The following is a 21,270-nucleotide window of genomic DNA, read 5'->3' on the forward strand; positions in this document are numbered from 1 at the left end:
ATCAGCCAGGTTGGAAGAGACCTCCAAGATCATCCAGTCCAACCTAGCACTCAGCCCTAGCCAGTCAACCAGACCATGGCACCAAGTGCCTCATCCAGGCTTTTCTTGAACACCTCCAGGGACGGTGCCTCCACCACCTCCCTGGGCAGCCCATTCCAATGCCAATCACTCTCTCTGGCAACAACTTCCTCCTAATATCCAACCTATACCTACCCTGGCACAACTTAAGACTGTGTGCCCTTGTTCTATTGCTGGTTGCCTGGCAGAAGAGGCCACCCCCCACCTGACTACGATGCCCCTTCAGGTAGTTGTAGACAGCAATGAGGTCACCCCTGAGCCTCCTCTTCTGCAGGCTGCACACCCCCAGCTCCCTCAGCCTCTCCTCATAGGGTTTGTGTTCTAGGCCCTTCACCAGCCTTGTTGCCCTTCTCTGGACACATTCCAGCACCTCAACATCTCTCTTGAATTGAGGGGCCCAGAACTGGACACAGTGCTCAAGGTGTGGCCTGACCAGTGTTGAGTACAGGGGCAGAATAACCTCCCTTGTCCTACTGGCCACACTGTTCCTGATGCAGGCCAGGATGCCATTGGCTCTCTTGGCCACCTGGGCACATTGCTGGCTCATCTTCAGCTACTATCTACCAGTACCCTCAGATCCTTTTCTTCCTGGCTGTTCTCCAGCCACTCTATCCCCAGCCTGTAGTGCTGCTTGGGGTTGTTGTGGTCAAAGTGCAGAACCCTGCACTGGGCCTTGTTAAATCTCACCCCATTGAGAAACACCCAGGTTTAGCTACTGAACAAAATGGATGTGCTTAGCTGATGCAGCTGAAATTGTAGGCTCAGTTCTGTCTGGAGTCTCAGCTCTGTTAATCACAGAGAGGTGATCTGGAAATGGAGAGATGAAGCTAAAGCATACTCACCATCATGGGAAATCTACCAAGAGTGAGTTGCTCAAGACTGGGTATTAGTGGAGGCATCAACACTTGCAGCATATCACTAGGGAATTCTGTCAGGCATGGCTGATTAGCGCTTTGGGATAATGCTTTTGCAATGTAGAAATCGCAGCTTGAAATAAAAAGTGTTTGTAAAATAAACTAACAAAAGTGGCCATAAGTAGCAATGATACAGGAGGCTCCCTTCCTTTTGATTTTTAAACTAAAGCTATGGTAATTTCACTCTGTAATTACATGTTAATTTTTCTTCATCTACATGTTAAAATTCCATTGAGAATTAACTTTTTTCATTAAAATGCTGGATGGTTTGTGAAATAGAATTCTTAATTGTATCTCTGATATTCCTGTAAATGTCACCACTTTCCATCATTTGGATTATATGTAACTGCAACTTTAAAGATTGCAGTTGTGTCTTTAATTTTCTCCCCTTTTACTTTGGCATTAAATGCTTGATTTCCCTGTGCCTTGAAAATACTGTTCACAAGTGTCTTGTTAAGTTCTTAGCAGACAGAAGTCCTGGTAATACAGTCTGTGGGACAGAAGAAACTCAGCTGTTCCCATATCTACATATCACAGTTTGGAAAACAGAAATATTTTGAGGGTTTTTGTTTGTTTGTTCTGTCTTGGACACTTGATTGTATTTTAAATACTGTCAATTGAATGGACTGAGTACTGAAGTGTAAAAAATGCTCAGACCAACTGTGCAGGACTAGTGAAACAATAAGATACTGGTTTGTCTGGCGGTTCATGTTTTCAATTACATCATTTGCTATCATATCCAGTGAAGTGATGGTTTGTGCAATGAAGTGGAGAGGTATTATAGATGAAAATAAAGACCAAATGTGGGAGGAAAGCATCCCATGTTCAGCAAAGCCAACTGTAAGGTCCTGCAGCTGGGTTGGGGCAACTCCAAGCTCAAACACAGGCTAGGCAGAGAATGGATAGAGAGCAGTCCTGAGGAGAAGGACTTGGGAGTGCTAACTGATGAGAAGCTCAGCATGTGCACCTCTCCTATGAGACATGCTGAGAGAACTGGAATTGTTCAGCCTGTAGAAGACTCCAGGGACACCTTATAGCAGCCTTCCAATATTTGAAGGGGACCTACAGTTTAGCTGGAAAGTAACTTTTTACAAAGGCTTGTACTGACAGGATGAGGGGTAATAGCTTCAAAATGAAAGAAGACAGATTTAGATTAGACATTAGGAAGGAATTCTTCACCATGAGGGTGGTGAAGCACTGGAACACATTGTCCAGAGATGTTGTGGGCACTCCAACCATGAGAGTGTTCAAGGCCAGGTTGGATGGTGTCTTGAACAACCTCATCTAATAGGATGTCTCCCTACCCGTGCAGTGGAGATTGAAACTAGATGATCTTTAAGGTCAGTTCCAACTCAAAACATCGTATGAGTCTATGGTTCAGTATACATTACAGACTTTAGAGAGCTTGGATAAAAAGAAAGACAGGGATAATTTCGCAGGTAGAAGATAGCAGCCTTTAATGTAGCCTGATTTCTTCTTTGAGGATTTGAAAGTACACTGAAGGAGTGTCTAAATCCAGGCTCCAAATGTGGTACAGGCATCTCAAGGTCAATAGGCATTTTTGCCAGAATCTGCAAATTCAGATGGTACATTAAGTCCTCACAACACAGCCTTGTAGTTGGTAATCCTGAGTGTGAGAATTACACCAGAAATTCTTTGTGGTTTGTGAATGGCTTGTGGGTTACCCTATTTAATAGTGGCCAGCCTTCTATGTTTTGGAGTTTAATCCTAGGTTCTGAATTAAGCAGGGTTTTTGTGGAGCATTTGTGTGTAGCTGGGACTGCTTCATGTAAGTAGCCCTTAATACCTTGGGGCTTGCTGCTTTTCCCCATCTCCAGATGGATTATGTGGATGCTCCCTGTCCCAAGAAGGGTAATCAGATGAACACTTTACCTTTGGTGTTTCTTCATAAAGTCTTACTGTTGTGTTCTTTCCCATTCTTTGAGAATTGGTAATCAAGAAAACAAATTCCTAACACAAAGTTGTAGTCTATGCTTTGATAATTCAGCAGCTGTGCTCTTTCTCTGCTGGCGATGCATGGTAGAGTTACCGTCAAGGGGTAACCAGTGTACGACACTGCTGTTAATACTAGGGTAACAAAAACTTTGAAAGGATATGTTGAATTCTGCTCCTGAAACAAAAATTTCCTGATGAAATTGCTTATTTAAGCATACATGCCTCTGCATAGGTAAGGCTGATTGTACCTTGAAAATAATTGAAAAATCTGAATTTACTTGATTCAGATTTTAGCAAGAAAAATGGAAGTAGGTATTCAGACAGTTTTAATAGCTCTAAGAGCAGAGTTCAGTGAGTTTTGTGTATTGGGCAACCTTACAGAAAGAAAGCCTGAGGAAGATCTTGCTGTTATTCATAGCTGCCAAATGGGAGGATGTGGAGAAGAACAGAGCTAAACTCGTGACAGAGGTGCGCAGTGGAAGGACGAGAAGCATTAGGGACAGACTGGAACAAGGGAAGTTACAACTTGGCAAAGGCAAAAAAGCCCCACAGAACTACCACAGGAGTTCTCAAAACCAGGAAGGAATCCAGAAAAGGTGGAATCTCCATCCTTGGAGATACTCAAAATTCAGCTGGACAGGGCCCTCAAATACCATCCCCTCAGTAGACATGCCTTGAACTGGAGGTCTGACCACAGGACCTCTCTCTGCAGATCTTTTGGACGCTGTGTGATTCTGTGTTGCTGTGACTGGCTGTTCATACTCTAATGAGAATTTAAACTACAAAATCATGTAATACCTGGCACTCCAGCTGGTGCCTCTTTCTTGGTTTTGTTCTTAAAAACACCAGTATGTCCTGTTGATATAAGTCTGTCAATTAGAAAACTAAGGTAGCCTCACTCATACAGTCCATCATCCTTAGTTTTGCTCTTTCTTTCCAGCTTGCAAGTGAGTTTGTTGTCTGTATTCTCCATTTACCATTTCCTTGATCATTTATATTGATCTTGTTGAGTTTTTTACTCAACACTGATGCAAAGTCCTGGTTTTGAATGGTCACAACTTTGAGGAATGTATGAATTCAGTTGTTTCAGGATGTCAACATCAAGAGAAACTTCTCTCTGAAGATGGTTTTGCCTCATGCTGGCTAGCCAGAATTAGGGGAAGACTTCAGACTACAAGTGGTTTTTACTGGAGAGCATGACTGGGTCATAAAGCAAGGGATCACCCTTATAATACTGAAGTAATTCATGATAGATGCAGCTGCAGATCAGAGCAATTATTATTGTGGTTGTTCTCCAGCTACATAGCAAAAAGGTAGTCTTTGCCCCAAAGAGTTTGCAGGCTGTTCTGTGCCTGATGGACTGGGACTGAACTTGCTGTTGTAGCAGGGGCACAGCTGCAAGGTGAAAAAGTTTTATGTTCTATCCTAGGGAAAACAGGCAAACAAAACCAGGAATAACTGCTACCCTTGTGATTGAAATGAGTGAGCTAGTTTTACTCCAGGATGGAAGAGAGAGATGGCAGACTGGAGAAAGAACTTATCAATAATTTGTCTTCTTTTCCCTACTGTATTTTCTTCTTGTTTTGGAGGTTATCAAGCTGGAAGGTAGTGTTTATTGTGGATGGATGATGGACTTTACCTTGCCGCTGGTCTCCTTTATCATAGGGAGAAAACTGAAACAAAATCTCATATGTATAATGTTTTATCTTTGCCTTGTTTTTAGACAATGTGAGTGAGCTTCTGTAGTCAGATATGACTTGATGTTCTGCCTTGAAATTGGTAGTTGTCTTCTCATGCATTGTGGAAGTGTGAAGCCATTGATGCTGTTCCTTGGCTCACCTGAATTCAGTATGCAATCTTGACAATAAAAGCTAACAGATAAAGTAATTCATTTGAGCATTCCAGGGGAGTGTAAGTTTCCATTCTTATAGTAAGCGTAGAGGGGAAGGAGGAGAATGGGATTCATTCAAATGTTTGAACTGTTAAGTTGTTTAGATCTCTGTTAAATCGATTGCATTGTGGCCAGAAAGGGAGAGTTTCATAAGAGGTGATTTGATAGCAATAGTAGCATAGTTTACTATGCAGCTATACTGCAAGCCAGCATCAATCATCCGCTCATCATATCAGGAACCTGCTGTGTAAAAAAACATTAAAGGAAGAGCTTTGTTTTAAGCAAATTTATTGCAGTAGTAGATTCATTGATGGTTAGATATTGCCTGTAGATGTAGATACTGCCTTGTGCTGGGTTGCTTTTCTTTTCTTTAACTTCTTTTTACTTTCCCTGCTCATTTTAAAAGAAAACAACAACAAAAAAGTGCTACACTTACTACAGTGTTGCCCTTGGCAGGGTTTTTCATCTTGAAATGGCATGTAAATGAATAAATGCTTCAGTTGTTTTTGCAGTTTTAAATCTTTTGCCATCAGTAGAAGTGATATTTTGCTCACGAATGTCATGTAATTGCAAACTTAAACTGTCATCATTAAACATTATTTTGTTAAGATAGTGTGATGTATATTTTGGGTTATTATGCTTTCCAACTGTCTCTTAAACAGCCATGTTGGTCTATTTTCTTGTTTTATGTAGCATGTGTTCATATATATTGGGATAGGATCATGCCTTTGAAGTTTATTATTTTATGAGTTGGGACCATATAAATTTTTGACAGTTGAAATGGATCTGCAAAATAATTATGGTCTCACAGTTAAACAAAACCAGTGATTTTATTCTACCCCTGCTACTGTTATCCTGAAGTCATCCTTTCAATTATATGCTCTTGGAAGCATTCTGGTTTCAAGTTTCTGGTACGAAGAGGGATTATGCTGATCCCTTTTTCTCACATGCAGACATGAGATTAAAGGAGGAGAAGATTATAGCAGGTCCTTGAGGTGAGGCACATGTGCACACTTTTCTCGGGCACTCGTCGTCTTGTTGATAGTGTGCATGAAGAGATGCTCTGTGTGGTTCTGCTCCATGCCCTTCTGGTTACTCTATTGTCAATTTAATATTCAGGTAGTTTAGGCATTCAGTCTTTAGTCCTTTTATTTAAAAGGAGAAAAAGATTTATAAACAAGCAGGACTCTCTTAGTCTTAGGTTTTACTTACATGTTCTAAAAGGTGCCCAACACCTCTTTTCCCACCAGTATAATACCTCACCTATTAATGCGACCTGCTGACTTAGATGAGTTTGTTGTTTGTTTTACTTTAATGGCTTGGGTTTTTTGTGTGTTCATTTGTTCTGTTGTTTGTTGCGTGTGTGGGGTGAGTGTTTTGTTTTGTTTTTCCAAGGCAATTTGTAGTAGGACAAATAGAGTAGACTAACTAGTGGGGTTTGGGTTTTTTTGAGAGTGGGCCAAGGGAGCAATGCAGTTCAGACTAGAAGGAATTTGTGAATTGTTTTGGTAGTCCCAGGTAGAAAGGCATCCAAAGCAGCAAGATAGCATGTGTGAACATGTTGGGGGGCAGTCTCTGATTATTCCTTGGTCTCTCTGGGCTTGGGACCACTCAACTCTCCTGCAAGGATCTGCAGCTTCTCTCCATTTTGCTGAATGGGGATAAATGGATGCATACATTTCAGGTTTGTTCCTGAACTGGTGGTAGTGGTTCGAACTAGTCTCAGTTGCAAGCCTGAATTGATGATGAGAATGTTCTTGCACAGACATCTGTTTCTTCTACTGAGTCAATGCAAGGTAGAGTAGATAAAACATTACTTGATTTGAAACAGTCTTTGAAAATGTGAGCAAAATGTGAAACTAATTAATCTGTTTTCATGTCCAAGCTGTGTGACTGTCATGAAAACAGAACAAATTGTATTGTGGCAAAACGCATCAAATTATTAAAGTGATTTTTGGTACAATGAGGATGAAGTCTTGGTTTTAAATTCAACGTGAGCTGGAAAAGTTCTTTTAAGTGTATAATAAGCAACACGTTAATTAACATTGTCAAGCTGTTTTGTGGTGTAACACCATACAGAAATACTGTTGTTCTAAGTTAGGAGTAATTGTGTTACATGCAAATACCAAATTCATTAGTAAGTACAGACAATCCTTTTTGAGTCCAAATTTAGGTTTTATACCTCAGTGGAGTTATTCTTTTTAATAAAATCTTCACACTTAAGTTACTACCAGCTGGTGCAGAATTAGTAGTTGTCTGTACAGTAGTGTAGTATCAACTATAATTTAAACTTAAATTTAAGCTGTGGGCACATGTAGGTTGCTTCTTAAAATTGAAATAAAACCTGTTCATCCTTCTGTCCTTTTAACTTTTGTGTCTGTAATCATCTACCGCTAGATGAGTGGTTGCACTTAATATTTGTTGTGTTATGAACCACAGGAAACCTGGGAAGGAACAAGCTTGTATGTTAATCTGACATTTGCTGCCAGGCATGTAGGAAAGCTTTCTTTGTGGAAGTCACCTATTACAGTTATATGAGAGCTCACAATCAAATTTAATGTTCAGAAGAGATTTTTGCCTGCCATCATCGTCAGTGGCTGACACCACTATTTGTTGTGTACCACAAATCCCTCACGGCTTCTGTTGTCTCAGCAGCAGAGGTGCCTAATGCCCTGTGTCTATTCACGTTGTCTTTGAAATGCTGGGCTTGGTTTTAGCTTAGAAGCAATTATTTTCTTTACAGAGTGAAGAGGTATAAGGAAGAAGTGATTCCTTTAAACCATTCAAACACAAATTTATGTCACTAAGGATTTCTGCTTCCAAGGTGTGCTTGTTGGTTGGCTTTCAGGAATCATAGCTGCTGGTTAGTAAAGAGCAGATACCAGCCAAACAAGAGCGCTTGGGTGAAAATTCTCACACAGCTTTTACCAGCTTTTCCAGACACCCTTCTGTAGCACCAGGCAAAAAACCTCAGTATAACTTCCTATGATGAGGTCTGTTTTGGAACGCTGAGCATTTTGTTGCCAGCCTGCTTCAGACAGATCACAGAAGTATCAAAAGGCAGAGGTGGAGTCTTTGCTTGTTCCATCTTTAACAAAGCTTGGCTGGACTTTGAGGGGAGGGAGGCAGAGCATGCTTTCAGCAACTGACTTCCAAACTTGCACACCACAACTGAAATATCCTGACCAGCATCTCTGCAAGGCAATTCTTACCTCACTTTGGTAAATTGAAGTGATGTAAAAAAAACTTGTTGAAACACTTTAGACCCATGCTGATCTTGTGCATAAAGCTCATGTAACCTTTTTTGAGCCTTTACAATTTTGGCCTTCCCTCAAGAGAGACAGGGACCTGCTGGAGAGAATTCAACAGAGATCCACGATGATTAGAGGACTTGAACATCCCTTATGAAGAGAGACTGAGAGACCTGGGGCTGTTTAGTCTTGAGAAGAGAAGGTGGAGAGAGACTCTGATCAATGTCTATAAATATCTGAGGAGTGGGTGTCAAGTGGATGGGGGCAATCTCTTCTCAGTGATGTGCAGTAATGAGACAAGGAGCAACGGGTACAAACCGGAACATAGAAGGTTTCACCTCAACATGAGGAGAAACTTCTTTACAGTGAGTGTGACAGAGCCCTGGAACAGGCTGCCCAGATAAGCTGTGGAGTCTCCTTCTCTGCAGACTTTCAAAACCCATCTGGATGCCTTCTTGTGTGGACTGCCCTAAGTGATCTTGCTTTGGCAGCGTCGTTGAAGCCAATGATCTCTGGAGGTCCCATCCATCCTCTAATGTTCTGTGACTCTCAGCCACATGGTGTTTGCAGGAAGTTTGAACCTGTGTAGGTTCAACAAGCAGTTAACTGATTGAAGTCTTTACTGGTTAGATTTCTGCTTTTATAAAGTTTTATTTAATAACCACAGTGCTGCTGTAATAGGAAATAAGTGTTGAGCATGTGGTTATTTATCTCTGTGCTGGAGGTTGCTTACTCAGCTCAGGAGTTCAATGAAACTGTGACTCCTGTTGCACTGCATCTTTTCTCAGTGGTGGGAATAGCTGATTATTGTACATTTGGGGAATGCTGTATTTGCTCAGTATTGCTTATATCATTCCAGGAAATGTGTCAGACCTTCCTCTTTTTCCCTCAGTGATTTATATCTGTACTTCTAAGATTATAATAGGTGCTAGCTTGTCAGACTTGGAAAATGATCTCCCAGAGCCAAGGAGCTATCAAGAATACTCAAGCAGAAAAAGCAAGGATAATTGTCTGTAAGCTCACACCTGAGCATGAGCAGAAAATTGAGAGCTTAGCATGGAGCAGCACTCACAGTTGTGCAGGCTTACTTTTGCTGAAGGCACGTTGACCAAACCCAAAACACTGCATTCAGATTTTAAGGAGACTTTCCTGCTCTCTTATTTTAAAGAGATCTGCTGGTCAACTTAGCCAAATAAAATCAAGCCCCACATATTTGGTCTGAAGCCTTTAAAATTAGCATATATGATTAGCCCTTACACGTATCTGTCTTTGGAGTTGTGGCCGTTTGAACTGATCCTCTAGCTCAGACATAGGGGAGAGATGAACATTCCAGGGAGTAATTGGAATTTAAGTGATATTAGGGGGAAAAGAGAAGCATTTTTTCTTGCAAAGTGTTATTACTGTTTATGTATAAAATGTAGCAAGCTTTTTTTATGCTTCTGTCTTATAATCTTCCAAAAGGCTGTCACTGAAAGTGTTTGTTTGCCTCTGTGTTGTCTCAGCAATTGCATGGCGCCTTTGGTTTACAGTTCCCCCATTGTAGTTAAACGTTTTCCCGGTCCGTCTGTGCTTTTGTTGCGTTCGTCTATTAAAGGCTGCTTTCAGTGGAAAACCGCTTTCATTTGCAGCTTTAAGGAGGAATTTTGAAGGTCAGCTTCCTTCTCCTGAGAAAGCAGCAAGTGCACCTCTTCAGGCATCTGCTGCTGTTGGGGGTTTGACGGTATCTAGCCAGATAGTCAGACGAGATGGGTCAGAGCACATTGCAAGCCTGTCTGGCAGGAATTTTCATGACCACCTGTACCCTGCTGGTTTCTAATTTTTGTTCTTGTGGCTTTGTAACATTCCAAACCTAGCAGACACATCACAGCTTTTGTGCTTGCAAGATGAGCAGTGCGTAGAAAAAAAGTCTTCTTAATGAGTTGAGAAATACAGAAAGATACATGTGTTCAAGTGTCTTTCTCCAAGTTCTTAAGTCAATGGTTTGGCTTTGATCCACAGAGTTTTATTATTGTTGTTGTTATGGTGGTATTAGTTAAAGTTTCTGATTTCTCTCAGTATTTAAATCACAGAAGGTTAATTAAAGCAGTTCTTTATTTCGCGATTGCATGGGAATGTTAACCTCACAAAGCCTGCATTAAATCAATGAAGTGATAGAATTGCATTTGCTTTATAAAATAACTCTACGAGAGCAAAGACAAAGCCATTTATAGTTCAGTGCCATTAATTGCCTGGCATTTAGATATTAGTGTAGGAGTCTATTAATTAACTTGATAGTAAAACTGTTGGAATGCGGGCTGATAAAAACTACTTTTAATAGAGATTAATAATCATAACTATTGTTGCTCTCCTTACCACTACCCTTATAACTCAGTGATGAGTTTTAAACTGTTATTGAGAGCAAAATTAATATCTTAGAAATAATTGTAGCTCTGAAATTTAGCACTAAGTTACACAGGATAGTGTGTTTATCAAAATACTCAGTTGTGTAATAGTCATTTACATTGTGATCCATTAATCTGACAGCTGTTTGTAGACAAAGTTGTCTACACAAATGTTTTACAGTATAAATGCACAAATTCTTTTCAAAGGAGAACTGTAAAATTCAAATACTGCAGTAGGAATTACATGATAAATTGTAAAGTCTGAAAAGTACTAATTAATCTGAGTGTTCATTTTGTTTTCTGTTGCTTTTAGTTCTGTATGCAAAGTACATATTCCAAATTTCAGTGATCTTGTGTATTAAACCTCGTGGCCAGGTGCAATGCAGCAGTATTTCTTTATGGTCTTGAAAGCAGATTATTTTCCTCATCTGTAGGGAAAATAAGTTTGCTAATAATTCCTGGCATAAAATTTACCACTAATTTTGTAGCTGCCCATATTTTCTTACATACAGTGAACAGCTTCAGTTACTGATACTTATTTTCTGTAACCTCTGCAAACTTCTAATGAAATGTCTTCTTTGTTGTTGCTCTGTTAAAGAGCATTCAGTGACCTGCTCTCGGAGTTTTAAGTTTTTATCACTTCTTTCACTTCTCCACCCCCTCACACCCTGCTCTTGCCACCCCCAACACCAGCCCAGCTGGAAATGCATCCTTTTGAAAAAATTGTGGTTGTAGTGGTGATGGTGAAGACCTCTGCTTCAAAGAGTAAAGAAATTGTTTGCTGCTGTTGTCTTAAACTGTAGTTTCGTGCCATAGCTTCTGCTGATGAGTGCTTCATTCAGGAAATTACGGTTCTCTTTCTGTAAGTTGGTGTTTTCTTTCCACTTCTTGCTCTAAGATACTTGTCCACGTGGTGGCTGGTTTTAAAGATTGTCATACAGATACTTAGAGTCTTCACAGACCTCAGAGAAAGAGAGGGTGGTCAGGCAGCTAATTCTCCACCTCTGGTATCTCCAAATGTAACATACTCACCTCTGGTATCCCCAAATGTAACATACTCACCTCTGGTATCCCCAAATGTAACATACTCACCTCTGGTATCCCCAAATGTAACATACTCACCTCTGGTATCTCCAAATGTAACATACTCACCTCTGGTATCCCCAAATGTAACATACTCACCTCTGGTATCTCCAAATGTAACATACTCACCTCTGGTATCCCCAAATGTAACATACTCACCTCTGGTATCTCCAAATGTAACATACTCACCTCTGGTATCCCCAAATGTAACATACTCACATCCTGAAAAATTAAGTTAAGCAGAACAGTAGAGAATAGCTGAGAAAACCTTCTTTACTAAAATTACTATGGACTTCATTGCATCTGTGCTTCAATTTCTTTGCTGCTGCTGCTACAATAGTAGGTTAATCTCATTTCAGTAATTTAAGAGATCTCCATGATAGAGTATTGAGGAATAATTACCAAGTGTAATTGGGCTGTGATATGAATGCTGTGTTTAACATAGTATAGTTTTATTTGAGGAGGCAGGAAACAAACTCACAAACCAAACCTCACTCTTCTGCTTGTTTCTTTTTGGTTTTGTGGTTTTATTTTAATGTCACCTCAGTGACGTTTTGGGTGTTGCTTCCTCCCAGATACAGAGTATTTTTTGAGCCCTCAGATGATGTCCTGGGTTTTACCTCAAAGCACAGCTCCAGACGTGCCCCTGAGAAAACGCTGAAGAAATATTTCCTGGTTTCAGCTGAGGGAGTCTCATCCTTAGGTACCTAGCTTGATTAGCCTTGAGGTAGCAGCTGCTCTCCATGCAGCTTTTCTCTTTATTCTGTAAGCTGGCTTCAGGCTTTCAGCTCTGCTGTAAGCTGCAGGCCGTGCACTGACCTCGTTTCTGCCAGTGAGCTCTATGCTTGGGAGAGCTTCCTTGGCAGCAGCAGGCAGTCTGGGGCAGGCTGCTGTCCCCTGGGGCATGAAGCCACCCAGCTCCCCACTTCTGCGGCAGCCGAGTTGGAAGAAGTGGCAGGTTTTAAATCCTTCTCCTTTGCTTTGTTTTGTCCACTTCAGCAGTTTTCTTTGGGGTGCAGACCTGTTTCTCAGCCCAGCTTTGTGTCTTGGGTTTGCTGAAGAGGGGCATTCTTCCTCGAGTTTTAGGAAGGCTTAGTGTGGCAAGATGCTGCATGGCTCCAAATCTGTAAGTCAGCACATTAATGTGGTAGTCTGTCCAAAGTGACTGTAACCAGGACATGTCAATACTGCCAGGGCACTCTCTGTTTCCCTCTCACTCGCTCTCTTTCTTTTGTATTTCCTCTTTTTAAAAACCAAAAAGGCAGCAAGCTAAGTCTGTGAAAGAATGGACAGGGAGAGGAAGGAGTGGGTGTAAAAACTTGAAATGTGGTTGGACTGCCCAGCCTTGTGAGGCTTTTTAGGAAACGTCCTGAAAGCTCTATAAACATGGCAAAATTAAGGGCAAGAAAATGCCTGGTTTACCGCTTACTTCCACGTTGTGTTTCTCAGATTACCTCTTCTGGTTCTCTCTCATCTCTTCATTCACACTGGAACTTTATTTACATGTTTGCCTGTAAATCAAGAACTGGCAGCCGTTTATCAGGCTATGCTGTGTGCAACAGTCACATTTTAATCCAAACATCAACCTTGTCTGTTTTTTTCGTGTGGCACATGACAAGTATGAGAGACAAAAACTAGAAGTCATGTCTTGATTCTGATTAAATTCCATGGAATGCAATAGTGGCAGAAGGAGAATGGCAAGATAAGCACTTCCCAGAATTACTTCATCTTGGAGCTCTTCCTGCATTGCTTGCTTACCATGGCTTTTGAAGACCACAGAGACAAGACACGTGAAAGTAGACTGGAGAACTTAAGGAGAGAGAGACTTCTCTCCTGTTAGTTGGCTCAGATTACCTGTTATGTGACTAGAAACTGTGCTACCCAAAAACTACTCTTCCACTAAGTGGCAGGGTGGGGCAGCTTTTTTTGACCCTATTTGTTTAAAATGCTTTCAGTGTATTCTGCAGGGGAAAGACTTCCATAGTTAGGTAGGCTGAGTTTCTAGTAACTTCCTGAGAGTTTTGATGGACTAAACCTCAATAATACATTTTCTTACCCAAGTTAACTCTTCTGTATCAACTGCTGCCTGCTACACAAAGTATATTTTTATTCCATTCCCCCTCCGGTGTCTTAAAACTTAGAATTCTGTGATAGCTGAGATCCTGGAGAGAGAAAATACTATACCCATTGCAGATTGTTTTTTAACTAGCTTTAAAAAAGCAATCAAGGGAATTAGTAAGTTTTAGAATGAAACTGCAGGTATATTGGATGAGAAGGTATTAATAACATTGAAGAAGAGGCCTAAGTGATGTCTTGCTGACAATGACTGGCTTAAACTTGAGGCATCCCAACTAGCAGGTGTACTTCTCCAAGTACATGGTATGATTTGTCACTGAAGCACTGCTATGATTTCTGGATGAATTATCACTTTTTGGAAAAAGTAAGATGAAGACCAAAATTAACTTGGTAAGGCAAAGTGCCATCTTTGTTTCTGAATTCATGATCTTGCCCTGGTTTGCCTGCAGGGAAGTGATAGCCAACTGAAAGAAAAGCAGTCTCTGCTTGCCAGCCCCACTGAAGCAATAGTCAACAAATAGCATCAGCTTGTTGAGGGAGATGCCAGCCTGTTGCTTGTCATACAGCTGCTTTCCTTGTCTCCATTTGGGTTTCTGTGGTGGTGGTAGGGGGTTGGCTTGAAATGGTTTACATATTCTGATTCTGAGTGGGGTTTATTCACCTCGTCACATAAACACAGACTAGCATGTTTAAGAGGATTACCAGACTGCATTGGTAATCCACCTCCAGTAGTTAGCACTCTCTTCTTTTTTGTTGGTGTATTAGATGTTGGCACCTACCAAACAATTTTTTCCAGCAATCACCTGTCTCCTCTGTGCAGTAAGAGGCTTGCTTGCTGTTTTGTGCACAATGCTCTCCAGCTATAAGATGCCAATTAGTTTTTCTTCAAGCATTTAGGGGGTTTTGTTTGGTTTTGTTTCTCATTGCTGATTCATAAAATTCAAGACACATGGGCATTTTTTCTTGAGTCAGGATCTTCTACAGGAGTCCATTTACATGGAGTGCAGACCATCTACCCTGGATTCCAGGAAACCTGTTTGCTCTTTTCTCCTTAGTGGATTGTTCTCCACAGGCTTGCACTCCATTAGCTACTTGCGTGAGACTCAGTGTTGCCTGTGCTCCTGGGCATGACAGTTTTTCTGAGTGCAACTTCAGCTACAAAATTCCTCTAAGAGCCTAACTATCCTTGGTTGTCAGTGTTGTGCTGCCAGAAAATAGACAATCTGGGAGGAGACAGGTTAGATATTAGAATTGGGCTAGAAGTTGACTGCATAGAGATATGTCATTATTATAGTAAGTAATTTTTGTTGATGCTTTAATTGTAGCTTTTTACTGGTAGACAGTGTTAATATGTATTTATCTACAGCAAACAAACATATTTGGCTAAGTGATAATAAGAAGTGTCCTTCTGTAGCCCCTTGCTTGCTATCTGTTCCATACTATCCTTCCAGAGATGAGTGAAATAATCTTGCATTATAGGGCTCTGCACTAATCCTGGCTGCTCTACTGGGTCCTGACTTCCATTCTCAAGTGATCTGAGGTGAAAAAAATATTAACATTTGCTTTCAATTTTGCTGTTGTCATATTGCTGTAGAATTCTCTGCTCTCACACTTAAAGTCTTCTAAGGATCAACCAACTGAATCAAGAACATGAGCTAAAATAGTTTTTAATGGGTTTTTCGAATTGAAGCCTGGTATATTATTTTCCTTCTATTTAACCATCACAGTACTTATCTTCTCAGGTGGTCATGCTACCCCTCTGAAATTTGCTGCAGTAGAAGTGGATGAAGCCCGAATGACATTTCTCACCCACCTTTTCTTCAAACATGTTTTACCCAAACATGAAGCCCTACAAGGAGAGGCTGAGGGAGCTGGGATTGGTTAGCCTGGAGAAGAGGAGGCTCAGGGGGGACCTTATTGCTGTCTACAACTACCTGAGGGGAGGTTGTGGCCAGGAGGAGGTTGCTCACTTCTCTCAGGTGGCCAGCACCAGAATGAGAGGACACAGCCTCAGGCTGCGCCAGGGGAAATTTAGGCTGGAGGTGAGGAGAAAGTTCTTCACTGAGAGAGTCATTGGACACTGGAATGGGCTGCCTGGGGAGGTGGTGGAGTCGCCGTCCCTGGAGCTGTTGAAGGCAGGATTGGATGTGGCACTTGGTGCCATGGTCTAGCCTTGAGCTCTGTGGTAAAGGGTTGGACTTGATGATCTGTGAGGTCTCTTCCAATCTTGGTGATACTGTGATACTGTGATGAATCTTTTCACTGAATTTTCCTTTTCCATCACAAATAAATGAAACCATTTAATAATTAGATCTTATCTTTATCAGCAGGACTTAAAACAAATGTGTATTTCATCCACGGTTTCAAGCATTGTCAGCATCATAGTCATTCAGGTTTGCAAAGAACATGTAAATGTGGACAAACATGCTAAATCCACCTAGAGGATGAAAGCATGGCACTAATTAACACTGCACATCAGCAGGGAAAAGGTTGCCTGTGGCCTACTCCAAAGTGGTCACAGTGAGGTTCACTTGGGCTGCAGTTTGGTGGCTGGCAGAGTCGGGCTTATGGCTGACTGCTACCAAAGGAGGGAAGTTTCTTCCCTCTCATTACACATCCAGCCTTTCTTGAGGCCAGCTCTGCTCAACAGTCTTTGGTAAAGCTGAGAGGAAAGAGAACTTTCCTGGCAAGTTTGAAGTTGCACTGTTTTACACAGACCACTAGCACAAACGAAAATGAAGTATGTCCAACCGCAGGAATTGTTGGAGGCAGGAACAAGGGGGCTTTGACTTTTGTGCAGGTTGGCACCCTGGCTTACTTGGTCACTTGAAACCTCAGTGTCAGTGAAATCCCACCCTGGAACTAAAGACTTTAAAAGTTTGTAAGATGAACACGTTAACAGAATAAGAGAGGAGAAAACATCCTCCTTCCTCTCTTACTTCTCAGACTACACAAATCCTGAGCTCCATATACCACAGTTTGCAGAGCCAGCCAAAAGCATACACGAACCAAGAGATAAGTAACTAAGTGGCTTAGTGGATAAGCAGTCAGTTGTTGTTATCACTCCAAAATAAAAACTGTCTATGAATTGAATTCTGAACAGCTTACTTTTAGGCTGTGTATAGTGTTGGCTGTATTGTATATACTGTAATGCAAAGTGTAAGTGTATAATACAGTCTATAAGGGAGTCCCTTTTGGTGGATGTTCCACAGTTGGAATGTTTATTGGAAAGTCTAGAAAGTCTAAACTTCAGCTGTTTTGAGTATATGTTTATGACTTGCTGATTTTTTGTCCCTGTGCCTTGTCTAAAATCTGATGGGGGAAACCCTGCTTTTATTTTTCTTTTTACAACTTTGTTGACAGTTTGTGCTGTAACAGCTATGATATGATTGGGCTCGTGCCAAGGTGGGAAGTTCTGAGTGGAAACTTGTAGCCTTCTGTTTATAAAAGCCTGGATTTCTGTCTTGCACAAATGCTCCTCTTCTACGGGAAGAAGGATTTTCTGTGATTTATAAAATCTTATAAGTTCTGCTTTGAAAGCCACTGTGATTGATGGATGAAATATTGGGAGTCATAAGAAAAAGAATCAGACCCCAGGAGAAGACTGAGCCCCAGTATCAATGGGGGCCTCCTCAGTCACAACTGGCACAGCGCACAGTAACATTTGCCTCTTCCCCTTATGTTCCCTCTGTTCAGCCCTTGATAAATTTATTCCTAGCTGCTGGACAGAAAAACTACCTTTATAAACTTAAAGTGAGAATAAACAATTCTATGCATTTCTTCAGTGGCAGACAATTTACCCATATACTACTTATTTATCTCTCAAAATCTATTGTATCCATTCTGTAATATGCTGTATGTTAACAAAATTTCCTAGTGCAGAACTTTGGAAGGGAAATAAGAGATTTTCTTTGCTCTGGTTTTCAGGGAGAAGGATGGTAAGCACTGTTTTGGTTATGAAACCAAGCTCTTAGTGAAGTATGCAATTATTTAATTGTCATTATGTTTAGTGTACAAATGGATTTGTTTTGTTGGACAGTGCATATGTCTTACTGGACAATACACATCAAATTGTACGCATAGCTGCGTGTACATTTCACATGGGAGGCTCACATGCCTGCAACTTGATGAGAGCAGACTGATTCTTTACTTCTCAAGAGCTGCTTTCCAGGTTTCCAGTGATTTCAGTATCTAAATGGCTTTATGGAGAACGCAAGAGTATCATCTCAGTCCCTTTTGGAGTGCACAGGTATCTCCATCATAACAAACACAAATGTCTGCAGTATTTGTTTCCAAACCTCACCTAGAATTGAGCAAATAGGTTTGAGTTTTCAACAGTCAGAAAGGAAAGCACTATGGAAACAGTGCATTTAATAATACAAAGGTGACATATTGGGGTTTTGATGTTCTCTTCAGTGTGTAGAAGGACGTCTCATAGATAACTTTTCTAATACCCAGGTAAAAGTAAATTCCATTCAACATGCAGTATTTTTCATGAGAAAGCATGCTGTCTCTTCTCCCTCCCTACAGGTCCCCCTGGACATTTCTGTAGGAAGCAAGGTTAAAACATAGGGAGGGGAAGTATGCTTGATATTTTGTCAGGAATTAGTAGCTCTTGGTTTTTTCCAATTACAAAATATGTTTTGTTTCCCAGCAAAGTTTCATAATGTCTGTTCTGAAAAAGGAGCAGCTGCTCCTGAACTGAATATTCCATCTATCCTTTCTCGCTGCTCTGGGTATTTCTGGGTGGGTTTTTGTTATTTTAACAAGCAGTTCTCTTTTACTGTATTCTTTAGGAACGGGAAAAGCAGGGAGTTGAGCTGGAAGTGAAAACGAGTGGTTGCTGGGTTTATTACAGATGACTAGGCAGTGACAACCCCTGGCGTGTGTGTGTGAGTGTGTGTGTGCTTCCACGTTTTGAAATAAAAAGGGAAGCAGAGGTTTGCTCATTTGTTTGCCTATTGTGAAGCTGTCCTGCACCTTTCCACTCCTTTGTACTGGAGTGAAGGCTGCTGAATGGAGGCCTTGTGCCATTTGTTGATTTTAAACCTCACTGTTAATCCACAGGAACCTGCTGGTGTGCACAGCAGGAGAGCTGTGTGACAAGTGGAAATCTGGGCGGGGGGGAACATGGGGGGTCACAGGGGATAATAATCATTCAGCCATCAGCCTTTGTCACCCTTAAGCCTAATTGTTACCCTATGCTGGTAACCACATTGAAGTGCTGGCCTTTTAAGTGTTTCTTGATTTTGCTTAGCATAGGCTTAGGGATAGGATCGTTTATTGCTGGGTTTACATCATATCAGGTTTGCTGGAGTTTGTTTTATTAGCCCTGTTGAACTGTGTCCCTTAAAATTTGGGAGAGTCCAAAGTGGTGGAAGAAGCTGAATGGAAATAGAATGGTGGTTAAGAAATTTTCCTGTGGCAGGAGCTAGGCTTTAAAACAGGCAGAAGTTCTCCTGCTCTGTATGTGCTTTCAGGTACTGATAGTAAACTTCGTAGGAGGAGAACTAAACCATTTGAAAACAACAAAAAAACCTTCCCAAGGTGAGATTCTAGCAGTTGGGAACTGGTTCTTCAGCTTTCCCTGCTAGTCACACATGCTGAAGTTGCTATTGCACTTCTATTTTCCTTGAAGTTAGCACAGAAGCTGCTGTAGTAGCTAAAATGAGGCCTGAATCTAAACTTTTGCTATGGACAAGTAACTATGTGTGTGAAGTAAGCTTGTGTTGTGGGCTGGGGGATGGCACAGGGAAGGTCGTTTGGTTGCTCCCTCCCCACTACGTGGTGGGTGTTATGTTAGATGATTACTTAAGACTGCCTGGGCTCGTACAGGGAGGAAAACCCCTAGGTTGCTAGTCCAGGCTTTGGAGCTACTATTAATCAAGCACACTTTCATTCTAATCCACTGGATGAAACCTGCCTCCAGCAGATGCAACAACTGTGCAGTGTGCTGCAGCCTGATAGCCTGTTTGCGCGCTGTGCCAGCAGCAGTGATGGTAAATCCGGTGTTCTTACGGGAGTCTGATTACACAGCCTGATTATGATCTCAAATTTTTAAGTCCAGTCTTCCACCTGGCTCATTACTTCATCAAAATGCTTGAGAATACACCTCAGAGTAGGATGAGTGTTTTGACCACTTTGTGCTTGCTGCTGTCTTACAGAAAAAAGGGGTTATTTAGCAGGTGTGTTGTGTTTTCTGCCATGTTCCAGTGGTAAGACTCCCTACTGCTTGCCAGCATGGTACTCTGCTCTTTGGTTGGAGGTCATAGTGGTACCCATGTGGGCTTGATACTTCCATCAAGAAGATTTAACTAATAGAAGAACTAAAACAAGCATTCCACTTTTGTATTTTCACCCTTCTCAGGTGCATATTTAATTGTAGTTAGTGAATCAGCTTAACAATTCCATTACAACTGTTGTTGCAGGACATGTCTCAGGAAGGCTATGGAAGCAGATCTCAGCCCCCTATGGCCACCGGAAAGCCTAACCATGAAGACTTGAATCTAATCCAGCAAGAAAGACCATCAAGCTTACCAGTAAGAAATGAATGCTTGTTTCAGTATTTTAAACCTAAAACATTTCATGTAGCATTTAATTGTATCTAGGATGAGCAGATGAGAAGTATGGAACAAAGATCTATCAAGTGAGGCTGATCACAAACTTTTTAGATATATGATGAGAACAGGCAGCTTGTGTATGAGTGGACTTTGCTTAGGTGTGTTCTGGTTCAAAATAGCACTAAATAGTGCACATGAATGTTTTGTGCTTGGGTGTATTTGCATAGAGGAAATGGACTCCTATTTGTTTCTTTAGCTGTAGGAATGCTGTACTTGCAGAAAACAATTTGATGAGGAAGAGGCTTTTGTTCTGTGCCCTTGTGAAAGGATTTTAGTATATTCTGGTTTAAAATACTGCTAGCAGAATTTATTTGCTCCAAATTCTGAGCACCAGTAATGAGTTTGATGTGTTTAGTTCTGCTATCTACTGCTACAGAAGCGTAGAAGTGTAGGTAGTGATTCTTGGCCAAGTTGATCTCTGGTTAGGAAATGATTTTAAACTACTGTCATGGGTTGAGTTGGATTGATTAGTTTTTCTGGGCTTTCTGCATTCTGCTGTAGGGAAATTGCACATAGTGTAATATATTTTGCAAAGACCCTGCAGCTGGGAGATTTAAACCAGATGTTAGGAGGACGTTCTCTATAGTGAGGGTGATGAAACACTAGAACAGGTTGCCCAGGGAGGTTGTGGATGCTTCCTCCCTGGAGGTGTTTAAGACTAGGTTGGATGAGGCCTTAAGCGACCTCTTCTAATGGGAGGTGTCCCTGCCTATGGCAGAGGGGTGGAAGTAGATGATCTTTGAGGTCCCTTCCAACCTAAAGCATTCTATGATTCTAGATTTGAAGCATTTATTTCCCCATAATGGGCAAAGTATTCCTTAGCCTTGTCTCTGTGTTCCTCTTTTAATTTGGAGATCTTCTTGTTTGTTGGTAGTAACATAGCATGAATTTAAATCAACTAGAGTATGTTCAGCTTAAGTGATGAAAACTTTGTATGAACTCTGTGTTCTCTGGCTTGGAATCGTATTTTTGACGCCTAGGATGTTTCCCGCAGTTCAGCGCGTGTGTATTCATTTGCAG

General features: G+C 41.2%; 1 protein-coding gene across 1 annotated transcript in view; it reads left to right on the forward strand.

The window, feature by feature from the left end:
- ARID1B (AT-rich interaction domain 1B) overlaps nt 1-21,270 on the forward strand; it is a 362,844-nt gene that overhangs the window by 86,199 nt on the left and 255,375 nt on the right. The window contains exon 4 of the mRNA XM_064169371.1: nt 20,059-20,169. Coding sequence (XP_064025441.1) covers nt 20,059-20,169 — 111 coding nt within the window. The remainder of the gene's footprint in view (nt 1-20,058; nt 20,170-21,270) is intronic.

Source organism: Pogoniulus pusillus, chromosome 31 (genome assembly GCF_015220805.1).
Source record: "Pogoniulus pusillus isolate bPogPus1 chromosome 31, bPogPus1.pri, whole genome shotgun sequence".
Taxonomy (NCBI): Eukaryota; Metazoa; Chordata; class Aves; order Piciformes; family Lybiidae; genus Pogoniulus; species Pogoniulus pusillus.